The sequence below is a fragment of the Adelges cooleyi genome, unplaced genomic scaffold, assembly GCF_023614345.1.
Source record: "Adelges cooleyi isolate 19-005CV unplaced genomic scaffold, UGA_ACOO_1.1 ACOO_flye_CR_arks_rails_tigmint_CR_PRNA_30, whole genome shotgun sequence".
NCBI lineage: Eukaryota > Metazoa > Arthropoda > Insecta > Hemiptera > Adelgidae > Adelges > Adelges cooleyi.
The window spans coordinates 2,273,705-2,286,308 of NW_026095971.1; the positions used below are offsets into that span (position 1 = coordinate 2,273,705).

At 31.4% G+C, this 12,604-nt stretch overlaps 1 protein-coding gene across 2 annotated transcripts; it reads left to right on the plus strand.

Annotated features, from left to right (window-relative positions):
- Positions 1 to 3,855: 3,855 nt before the first annotated feature.
- On the plus strand, positions 3,856 to 11,940 carry LOC126839238 (calmodulin). 2 transcript variants are annotated; one of them, XM_050574410.1, is made up of 4 exons: positions 3,856 to 4,266; positions 7,580 to 7,754; positions 7,825 to 8,067; positions 9,896 to 11,940. In XM_050574410.1, the coding sequence occupies exons 1-4, from the start codon at positions 4,264 to 4,266 to the stop codon at positions 9,922 to 9,924; spliced, it is 450 nt and encodes a 149-aa protein (XP_050430367.1). In that variant the 5' UTR covers positions 3,856 to 4,263; the 3' UTR covers positions 9,925 to 11,940. The 2 variants fall into 2 exon arrangements, with proteins under 2 accessions (XP_050430367.1, XP_050430366.1); XM_050574409.1 differs by lacking the exon at positions 3,856 to 4,266 and adding an exon at positions 5,283 to 5,407.
- The last annotated feature ends 664 nt before the right edge of the window (positions 11,941 to 12,604 follow it).

Here is a 12,604-nt window from a genome sequence, read left to right on the forward strand (position 1 = left end):
TACCGCTTGTGTTACAATACAATGATTTCAAATCCGAATTGTCAGCAACAGCTAATCTGGAATGTAAGACTTAGGTACCCATGCGTTATACACGCTAGAAGGTAGGTAACCTAATACCCATAACGAGCATTTTAAACACAGACTCGTAGCAGTCATTCTAATTAGTGCGTTTCTTGTAAAGCGATATTAATTTAAAGATAATTGGATTTCATCTTAATGCCACGATGGCTTTGAAGTCGAAAACTTTAGTCTTTACTTATTCGTTCGCTTCGACGGGTTAGGTTAGGTTATGTATGTTGTCTGTTAGAATTATTTTATATTAAATTATGCGTCGCATGCCATATGTTGGTTTTAGTCACACGCCGGCCACCCTGTGGACGTATGTGTGGCCAGATACCAAAAAATAATGTTACATATTAATTCAACAAGATTTTTTCTCCCGATTCCAAATCTGAAATTATTTTTTTCGTAAGACAATTTTTTAATGAGATACGAGTTCTATTTTAAATAATTTTAAAATTAAAAAAAAAAATGAACACCATTTTTTGTACCCATAGAGCATCCTGAATGTCTCAATTGAAGCTCGGTAGAACTTTACATTACACCCCGTATATTGTACTGTAAACGCACATACTTAAAGATTTCAAAGAGGCTAATATCCCCCTAACGATGGTCCTAGCTCATTTATGTTTAAACTTCAAAAACAACAGGGGAATGTCTGATTCCCTGAATTTACATGCCTTAAATTCTTCATTTTTATTAGGTAACATTAAATAATACGTCTCCACGGCATAACAATAATCTTATTCAATACTACACACATAAATAAATCTTGCAAGTTAGTTAAATTCTAAGTCTTTACCACGTACCAATTTACTTTTATATAGAATATAGCTTTAAGTCTAAATGCGACGTACATCATGCAGTGTTTTCAAATTAAATAAACTTTGTTTTCTTTGCGGTGCTGCACTTAGTTCTTATTAAATTAAAAAATATATTTATTTGCAAACAAAATAAACATATTCTTTTATTTAGCCCTCAAGATGACACACATACACTGACAATTATTAATAACTATCTATACACAATTCAGTAGTAAATATTACTTTATAATAGCATTGATAATTTTGTAAAACTAATAAGCAAACTTAAGAACTATCTGTTACGCAGCTTATATTTTTTGTGGAGTTTCTAGGAAAATGCGAATTGGCAAATCGAAATTGTTATCCGCGTTTTACGCGACATTTTCTGTTGTAGTTCCCTTACCGTATAGTTTGTTTCTGAAATAATAATTATTTTCCTTTTATAATTAGCTGCGTAAATAGAACACGAGTTGTGTGTAACACAGCATTATTATTAAAACCTGACTTGCTGTGTGCTTATGCAATGTTTCTATAAAGTACAGTAAGTCGTGTGCAAGAGAGTTACACAGAAACTACTAACTACTCACTACACAGTAGTTTTTATTTACTCTGTAGAACAAAATAATATAATATACTATACCTATTTTATAAAACTATCGTTTCGCACGGTAAAATTACTGTATATTAAAATACATATTTTAAATGTTTGGAGTAAAATGCAATGTCGTTCTACGGCGTTTAATTGTACAGCTGGCAGCCGATTTCTATAAATTCATGAGATATTATATGTACTACATTTTATTTAATATACTGATGGTAAAAGTTACTATACGACTCTGAATATCAGCATTTTCCAACAGTGTGCATAGATTTCTTACTTTTAGGTTAAAATCTAGTATTTTATAACATATTTTAATGTACCTATAATAAATAAAAAAATATCCCAAGTCACTAAATTCAAACTATCTTAAGTCATTTACCCGTTAGGGAACCTCTCCCAGCATGCAAACTAGTAATTACCTTTCTCCTCTGGTAATACTGACAAAGTTTTGAATAACAATAGAGGGGTTCGATAAAAAAATACATTTTTCTGATGATTTGTTTTTAGGCTAGGGTGGCGATAGTGAAAACTTGTTTGCGCACATGATAAAATGTTTGCCAAATATGTAGCATGACTCGTCACTCGTATGCACACATTGTTATCTTATATTTTTTTTTCGGATTAGACCTTTTTTCCGTTGCATAATAGATCGGGAGTTTCTGTTTTCCGCCAAAAGTTACACTGCGATTTCCGACAAAATAAAATAAAATTCGGTACTTGAAATTGTTTAAGAAAAACCTGAATCTAAATCTACAAAATCATTACATTGTTAACAGAGTCTTAAACGTTTTGAAGTGAAAATTAACAATAGTTAATACTCATAGATAGTTCACTATGTCAGTGTTAAATTAATATTAGTTAGTGTTATGTCTACTTGTAAATGTGCGCAAACGACACTAAATTTACCTAAAAATAGGGCAAATGCACGCGTTAATGAGTACCAAGTTTTTGCACAAACGAGTTGTCTTTTAGGTAAATGTGCAAAGTGGGATGTAGCCGTTGGCGATGTGTGGTACGATTAGTCGTGAGGTATCCTTGCTGTTATATTCACTCACGAGTGACACATGTTATTTATTATTCATATTTAAAAAAATTCACACGCTCGCCGTTGCTTGGATTATAAAATGATGGCATTGATGGTACTTCCAACGCATTTATAATAATGAGATAAAACGCGTCGAATAGAATTTGAATGTTACATTAATTCGTAATTATACAAAAAATAAATGAATGAATGCATACATTTGAACAATCGACATTCGACGGTTATTGTATAGTTGGTGAATGAATATACATTTTTTATTTTGTTTGTGGGAATTCCCGAAGGTTTTTTCTATTATATTTATAAACTTTGCTGTTTGAAGCTAAAAACTTCAAACTTCACGCGTCGGTTGTTGTTATAAATAATACTAGTAAAAACTAAAAACCGTACAGGTAGATATAGAGATACACACAGCGAGCATATAGAATAGGCTACTCAAATAGGCGAACAAAACCACACATACCGGATTTTTTTACTTTCTACACTCATAAGTTTAATGCCGGCCAACAGGTATACTATATTATTATAATGTAAAAAAACACAAAGTGCTCTCTTTTATCAAATTTGTTAACGACTTTCTCTTCGAGCCCCGGGTGGTTGCGTCCGAGTATTAGACAAAACCAAATGTCTGAACGTATTGTCATCAGTTATCACTTGTCGCCTACGCACAATTAGCGAAGCTATCAATTATCTAGTCATAATACTAATAATACTAAAATCGAAAGTAACAATTAGTGTATGCACCAAACCGGGATCGATCGCGCTTAGGGATAATTTATATGAGTTGTCGCGCTGTTTTTAAAAATTTGGTAATCGCGCAGTTCCAACGCCACTTGGCGCATTGCAGGTGCCGGCGGGCCAATGGTTGGCGGCGGCACGAGGTTCGCCGCGTCGTTTGCCTGCAAAAATCCGATACCGCCGCTGCCCGAAAATGTGTCGGCTCGTCGGATGACCGTCTGACCGGTGTAAAACGGACGACTATCTTATTATCGTTGGAAGACAAAAGGGAAAAAATAACAATTACACGCAGACGCCGTGCACGGGATACACCGGCTGTACGGGCAACTGTTATTGCGTTGTAACTCGTACCTGTATTGTATTACGATCATAATGTTCAATAGTAATAATAATAATAATATAATATGATAATTATTTGAAAAATGTATTTTTCTCCTCTTGCGCAGAACGGTCTCGGAGCCGCGTCGGTGCACGCATACGACTATTATAGGCTAGGAGGCGGCGGCGGCGGCGGCGGCCGTGGCGAACAGGCGCGCGCCGGGGTGACGTCACGGCCGCCGTCGGTATCGCCCCGGTCGCACCGCTCCTACCGCTGCCGGCTGCCGTCCGTCACCAGTTTTACACTGAACGCGGTTACGACCACACTATTCCGGTATTACCGCCGCCGCACACCTTTTATTCTCCGTGTGTACCGTATAACCATCAATTTTTGCACGCGCGTTCAACAATCGTGTAAAGTTTTTCAGGTTCGTTCGGTCGTAAAAACGTTCCGTGTTATATTACGAAAAATATAAAACCACCGCCGCCGGCAGCCGAGTCGTCGAACGCCACCGCACACACACACACGCAACGGTTTTCGGTATCTGTCGGAAGCGCGCGCGTTAACCGCTGACGCCGCCGCCGCCGCTCGTCGGGTGACACACCGCACACACGAACGCATCAACTCACGGACGCGCGTCAGCTACGTCGTGTGCCCACGTCCGGATTTCTTCAACGTAATCAGATAATAATACATTAAAATGGTGAGTTACTCCGATTGTATTACTAGTGTAATTATTGTTGTTATTATTATTATTATTATTTTCGGGGCCACAATAATTGCCGACACTGTCGTCGTCCGCCGGCGGCGGCAGCGTTTTTCGGGTCGTTTGGCGACACCACCGCCGCGTTGCCCAGACAGTTTTATTTTTAGCACCCGGCCGTTTATTTCTATTTTTTCGCATCTCGGTCGTTGATATAGCGAGCGGCGACGGTTTCTCCGTTGTCCGGTCACGCCGTCAAGATGCCCAACATGGCGCTGACGCTAGTTTTTTTTTTTTTTTTTTTATCGTTTTGTACAATATCTGTACAAATGCCGGTATTTTTGGTGTGATTACACATATAGATCGCTTTCGCTAAACCGTCGTCGGGTGAATAAGATAATAGGGGAAAAATCGAAATTCTCTCCGCTCTCGTCCCGGTCTGCTCAGCGACCTTGACCCGTCGTCGCGTTGCGTGATGCGATTTTTTTCCTCCATTCAAATGTTTTTTCTTCGCCGAAACGCGGTTACGAACGTGGTAACGAGGTCTCGAGAGTTTTTTTTATCTCATTCTGATAATAGTGTGTAATGAGAACGATAAGCGTGTACACGTAAGCTGAATAACAATAATATTATTATATTACCTAGGATGTACCTACGTAAATAAAAACGGTGTAACGGTAACAAATATTAAATAATAAATATTCAAAATGGCCCGTCTCGCCATTACCGCAAAAAAAAAAAAAGAGCTGTGGACCCGGTCGTTTTCCCCTCCCGTCAGACTCGCCATAAAAGGAACGAAACGCCATCTAGCGTTAGCATATTGAGATTTCCTCGCCCCCCGTCCCTCCCATACTTTGGACGGCGGTGTGGAGTAGACACAGATTATAGGTAATTCATACCTACTGCAGCCAGGTTTCTAGTCTCCGGGGCTTTTATTTTTTCTTGTACCCACGTTCAAATTTTCATTTCGTTCTTCTCGAGTTTTTATTTTATTTTGTTTGAGTAGTCTGGCAGATTTGTACGTTTTTTAATATAATTGTGTTAGACAACGGTTGTTTTTGAAATAAATCTGGAAGCTTTATTTGAATTTTAAAAAACCATAGATTTTAGCCGAAGATTTATATTACAAATCACAATGCTGGTCGGTTTGATTTCATGTTGCCAATGTTCTCCGTTGTACAACCTTTTTTCAGCATGCTAGACATAGGTTGTGTAAACTAGCCATTCTATTACTTATAAAATTCTGCGTGTTTTGTTTTAATTGCACCTCCAAGATTAATTGAATACTAGTCTTATTTATTATTAAGTTCACCGTAACATTTGGGGTGTACCTGCATGGCCGCTACTTGGTGGTAACTGTAATTCATGACCTTGATCTATTGACCTCCGATTGATTTTTTCTCAGACTGTTGCATGATTGAATTTCTATCCTTGTTACATTTTTTTTAAGAAATAGTTATCATTTTAGCTTTTTTGGGGGAAATCAGGTTAGGATAATCCCTAAATGTTTAAATACAAGACATTTCTAGTACATTACTAATGTCTTTCTTAAATTATACCTTATGTTTTTTTTTTTTAATTTATATTATATTATTTATATTTTATGTTAACAATGAAACTATTAGATTGGCTTTCTTTAGATAAAGTCGATCAATTAAAAATTGAACGCCGAAACTTTTTTTGGTAATTAAAATAAGTAAAATTCCATACTTTTTTTGTTAATAGCAAAGGTCCCTTACATCACTTTTATATATGCATTTATAAATTCTAAAATTAAGATGTTTTAAGCTAACCTTTAATAAAGACCTTAGTAACATCTATTTCAGTTTTACAATAAATTGACCATTTTAAAATAATTATTCAAATCGCTATGAAATCCTATCTATATCACCAATGTCCCTTTTTTGATGAAAGTCAAAAACAATGAATGGAAATAGCGCTATATTACTTGCAGGAGTAAAAAACACAATTTTTACTTTTTATGGTTAATTTTACTTACTGTCAACAGACTAACGACCTATTTCGAAATAGTAAATACATTAAAAAATATTATTATATGATAATTATTATTACAAAAAAATATTACTTATATTATCTGGCAGACCACAACTAACGTTGACCATCAGGCATTAGAAATCTATATCAGTGGTAACCTCCACCGAAAAGATGGTTTCTTAGCGTATTCACTTTTTGGGTTGGTCGCTAAAAAAACGGATGAAAGATCTGTTTCATTGTACAGTTTTATTTTCCATAATTTAGCTTCTTGTGACTTGAGTTTCAAACCATCTACAGTGATCTTGACACACTGCCTATTAATGAACTCCATCACTCTTCTTCCTTTATAACTTTATGCATCATAAAAATATTACCAAGTTTTAACATTTTAACTGTTACTTAAATTATTGAATTTTTTGAATTCTTTTTAATGATATGAAGTAATTAATAAGTTAAAGTACATTTTTTAAGATTTCTTTATTGGACAAGCTTATTTTTTTATATAGTCGAAGCACATTACATATTTGTTTTAAACTACAATGTTAAATATATTGGTTCATTATCTCTGGGGATTTTTTTTTTGTGTATTTTCTTAGGATATTAGGTTTTTTTAGTTATGAAGAGGTATTGTTTTTATCTTATTACACGAGTAATACAACTTTTGTATATTTAATTATTATTGAAATACCTATGATAATTAACTTATAAAATTCTGTTATCTAATGTCTTTAATTTGTGTTTTAAAATGTGAATAAGACTTGTTTTTTTGTTTACAATGTACAATGTGCTTTATTCAAAATATATATTACAAAATAAAATTATCGAAACCGTTTCCTACAACTTAAAACAATATAATTGTTTCAATACAAAAGGCTGTATTTAATTATTTAAAACAATTATATTATACTTGCCTAATGTGCTGCATTTACATAACTTGATTTTTACATAAAAAATCTCTTTTGGGTTAGGTTAGGAAAAAAAAAATCACTTAATTTTATACTGCTCATAACGTCGTTATACTTTTTTTAAGTAAAAATGTTTTTTATATGAATTATTGACAACTGTTTATTATTGTTTTTTGTTGGTACAATTTTTAGACAGTCATTTATTTTATATATTCTTGTATAAATAATATTGATTTTCTTAAAAATGGTTGTATTATATATAAATAATTCCCTTTTAAATAAAAAATTGGTTGCGAACAATTCAATACATTTATTGTAGTACGTATTTAATACCATAGAATTCAAATTTAGTAAGTTGATTGAGCGGAGCTAAAATTTAATAATTAAAATGTATTTTGTTCTTATTGACTCAGGCTGATCAACTAACTGAAGAACAAATTGCTGAATTCAAAGAAGCGTTCTCGCTCTTTGACAAGGATGGTGATGGTACCATTACCACCAAAGAACTGGGAACCGTCATGAGGTCTCTTGGCCAAAACCCGACTGAAGCTGAACTCCAAGACATGATCAATGAAGTTGATGCTGATGGTAAAATAAAAATCTTTTCAGTAACATTTAAATTCAATAGTAAAAACATCTGTGTGGATTATATTCTTAGGAAACGGTACGATAGACTTCCCAGAGTTCTTGACCATGATGGCCCGTAAAATGAAAGACACCGACAGCGAGGAAGAAATCAGAGAGGCTTTCCGTGTCTTTGACAAGGACGGAAACGGTTTCATCAGTGCAGCTGAACTGCGTCATGTAATGACAAACCTTGGTGAGAAGCTCACCGACGAAGAGGTAGATGAGATGATCAGGGAGGCTGACATTGACGGTGATGGTCAAGTCAACTATGAAGGTAATTTATATGGAAAATATATTTTAAAATACTAAGTATTAAATACTATATAGTATAAAATCTCTATAGTGTAATGTATTATAAACAAGACCTAAGTATTGACAGATATTTTTAAAAAATAATATATTATTTCAACTAAATGTGTTATAAATCTCTAATAATTGTTCTTCCTATAATTTATTTCCATAACAATTATTGTGTAGCATTTAGCTGATTTAGTCTACATTATTTTTTTTTTTATTAGTTAAAGTTATATACATATAAAATACTTATTATTTATTAAAAATATAATATTTTTACCTACTAATTTACTAAATAAACATTAATTTCATAAGCCTTTTTGACAATGAATGGAAAATTATTTGACATTACAATTTGGATTATTAAAAAAAACTCATCAGGTGAATAATAAAAAGGTTTATTTGTTAAACAGACACTGCACATGTGAATTCACTACTCCCATTGAAATAATAGATTATTTGTCAATTATAATGAATTAAAACAATCTCATGAATTAGAAAATCTCAACTGAGACACTTGACACTATCAGAATTTGGTATTCTAATAAACAAAACAAAATATTTAAGAAATTGGATTTGATACATTCGCCACATTAAAAATTGATCTATTAAGCTCTAACCATCATAAAATTGATAAAATTATAGTGATGTGTAAATAAAAATAACATTTTTCGAGCGGAGTGTCAACATTTTAGAGCACATTAGACCTGATGTTGGCTATATTCAAAAGAAGCAGCAAATGTGTTAAGAATTTCAAAATGTATACAAAATATTATTTATTTCTGTATTATATTTGTTAGAAAATCTGATTTAAAAAAAAACAGTTTTTTGGTTTTGGTGATTTTGTTATAATAACGCCCAAAGTATATTTTGCTATACAATTATTCTACATGATATCATTAGATAAAATAAGTTGTTATTTTCACGTGTTTAACTACATCGTATAACACAGACAATATTTTTAAAAACTTTTAGTCTATTTAATTAACGCTTAAAACAACCCACCATTGACGATTATTTTGGACCTAAGTAATATCTATAAGAATACACTCAAAATATCGTTATCTTAAAGACTGATAATGTATAAATTCTCTTCTATTTTTCTTTCTTTTTAACATGTTTGCAGATTTCCACATTTTAGCGCGGACCATTTTCTTACGTGTTATGGTCAGTGTTAATTTCTATTTATGTATCTTTGTTTCTATATTATCTTATTCTTTAATTGTTAAGTTGAATGTTATCGTATGATATACACCATCAATGCATTGTGAATAAAAATCAAACATTAACATATCTAATGAACACACAAATTGTTATGTGTACAGCCGATTTTCTTATGTCGTACACAACGACAATACTTGGCAAAATTAAAAACATTGTACGTGTCTTTTTAAATTATTTAGTTTTAACACTAGCATTATTTAGAGCATGTGCGTGTGCGTTTTTGTTCCCCTAACAATGTTTATTTTAAATTTATTTATTTCTCCTGTCATTGTTTTCCATTTGTGTTTTTCCTATGTTTATAGCTTATATACTCAAGTTAAAAAACCAAATGGATCAGTATTTGGTGACGGGCAAGAAAAAAAATAAGGTCAAAAAGAAATTGTAGTTTTATCACAACCCGAAATCAGTCCTTTGTTGTTGTTGTTTAACATTCTTATAAATTTCCATCAATTCCTCGGTTTCTGTAGTACGGTAAACGCAGATGTGATATAAAATACTTTTTGTTTTTATTATGTTAAAGTTTTTTTTAAGAAAAGTGTAACATGTACCTTAACTCATCTGTTGTTTGTTTGTATCTGTTTCAGAGTTCGTGACCATGATGACTTCTAAGTGAAATGTGTTTCATTATTAATAACTATTATTATTATTATTATGTAATTTTTTTATCATATATATAATTTTTTCAAAAAAAAAAAAAATTAACCTGCATTTTTTTTTTTTTTTTGTTCAAGTAAGCTTTAAAAATGTTTATGTGATTGATCGAAATGTAAAAAGGTTTATAATCTTTTTACCACATTTTAAACTTTGTGAACATTTTTTTTTTGTGTTAAAACCGTTATACTATTGCCTTCTAAGGTATAATATGTTTTCATTTTTTTTTTCGTAATCGAATCAGTTTTTATTTGGCGGGTAACCTGCCATGTAAATTTTGTAAAAAAAAAAAATTAACAAAAAGAATGAAGAAAAATAATAATCCAGCATTCACATATGTCTTTTCTTTTTTTATTATTAAAATTCTTTTAAATTTTTTTGGCCATCCAGTTTTGTCTTATAACATTACATTATTATACATAAAATTATGGTAATATGACAAAAAAAAATTATCTTAATTATGGAAAATTATATTAAAAATATATTATAAATAATTTGTTTTACACTTAAAACATAATTTTAAAATCTTGTAATTTTTACGATTAATTATAATCTCCAGTGTTTTTAGTAATTTATTATTATTATTATATTATTATTATCATTATGATTATTATTATTATTATTATATAATTATTAAATATTAGGGACGTTTTCACATTCCTCATTCAGACCCATAAAGTAATATAAAAGTACATACATTAATATATATATATATATAAATAAACTCAAGTACCAACCAATTACATTTTTACAATTTCGGTATGATAATAATTATTAGCCTATTGCAGTAAATTGTAATTTTTTTTTTTATTTATAATTATTATTTTTAAAGTATATATATATATTAAAGACACACATTAAACGTTTTATTTGTTCACTTGTAAAAAACCTGCAAAACCATTTTTTTTTTTATTTATTTATTTAATCCTTATTTATTGTCTATGATAGAAACTGGTTTAAAACTTTTTGTGCACGTTAATCATAAACAAACACACCATACACGTTAATATTTATTTTTTTAAATGTTAAAAAAATGTATGAAATACAACACACACTTTTAACATATGTATTTACATCATTAGTTAAGTATATGATAACTACTATGCCATTATTTAGGGGGAAAGGGGCGAATTATATTTTGCCATAAACACATTAGAAAATAATTCTGTAATTGTCGTTAAGAAAATAAAAATAAAATGTGAAGAAAAGCAATTCGACTTTGGTATGGATATATATATATAGATATAATAATACTTTTTTTTGTTCTCGTGTATACACTTATGTTTTCACTATACTATAGCTAGTATAAGCTATCGTCGCTTACATAAACATTGGTGGACACCTCGTGAAACAGGTTTTTAATTAGATTAAGAATATTTGTTTCTTTTTATACTTAAATTTTTAATACCCACTGGTGTTCGCCGACGAAGTACTGTTCGGGTATTCGCTATAAAAACAAATGGATAATATATATTATACTAATAAACAAAAAAATTAATCACCATTATAAGCTTTTTCTGCAAAAACTCACAATACAGCTCAGTATTATAAACGAGGCGCCTAGAATTTTAGGGGTATGAGTGATATTTTATTGAGTTCGAGAAAATCAAGCTCAAAATTTACATTTATATGGCGGTTAGGTGATATGCTACCAGACCTCGGCAAACTGTGATGAATTATTCACTTGTATATCTTTTACCACCAAATAAAATGGACAATTTGTAGTTAAGCTGTCGACATAACTCAGATTTTGTAAAAATGTCACTTATACCCCTCGTGTTCTAGGAGGCGCCTCAATTTAAAAAAATGTGTACGTTGTTATACGGCGAGCATTACGGTACAGAAACATTTCTTCTTCTATTTGTTTTTAGGTTAATTTATAAGTTGTTTTCTGTTCTACTAGATTTAAACTAATAATATGGTCGATAACCGCAGTTGTCCTACTTTTTGTCTAATAAACACGTTTTATCATTGTTTACTTGTGCGTGATGTGTCTTATTTCTATATATGGTCACCTTCAACTCGCCACAACCATAGATTGTGCATTATAAATAACATTTTGTACCGACGATATGTTAACCAAATGTGTATTTATATGCAGGGTGAACAAAACATTTCGACGTGTCCAACAAAGAAGGACACGATTTTTAAAACAACTTTTTTTTTTCTTAACTGAACACTCGTTTTTTTTTTATACCGGCGAAAAATATAGTAAATGAGTGTGCAAGTAGATTTCAGTTATTTTAAAGGGGAGCGAGATACTTTGACCAGCTGCTATAAATCAGGATTTCATTTTAAACATTTGGTTTTTTTTTATGATTCTCTTATATTGATTAATACTTTAGTGGTTTCTTTCAAGTTAAAAATCGCTCTCCTGTAAAATCACTGAAATCGACTTGTGCACGCTTATTCACAGTTGTTACAGATTACCTACCTTTAGGAGAAAACAAAAAAAAGTAAAAATTTGAATATTATCTAATATTGAGCATATTTTTAGTCATTAAACAATATAAACTAAAGTGTCTCCAAAAAGAAAAAGACACAAAATTGCAATTATTCTAAGAGAAAATAAGTTGTCTTAACTGCACAAATACCTATCTATGAAATTATCTAATGGTACTAGACTGGGCATCTAGCAATTA

Excerpts from the sequence above, each read along its gene's own strand:
- LOC126839238 (XM_050574409.1), top strand. Across the intron at positions 7,755-7,824 it reads CAATGAAGTTGATGCTGATG|GAAACGGTACGATAGACTTC; the intron begins GTAAAATAAAAA and ends TTATATTCTTAG. Across the intron at positions 8,068-9,895 it reads TGGTCAAGTCAACTATGAAG|AGTTCGTGACCATGATGACT; the intron begins GTAATTTATATG and ends TATCTGTTTCAG.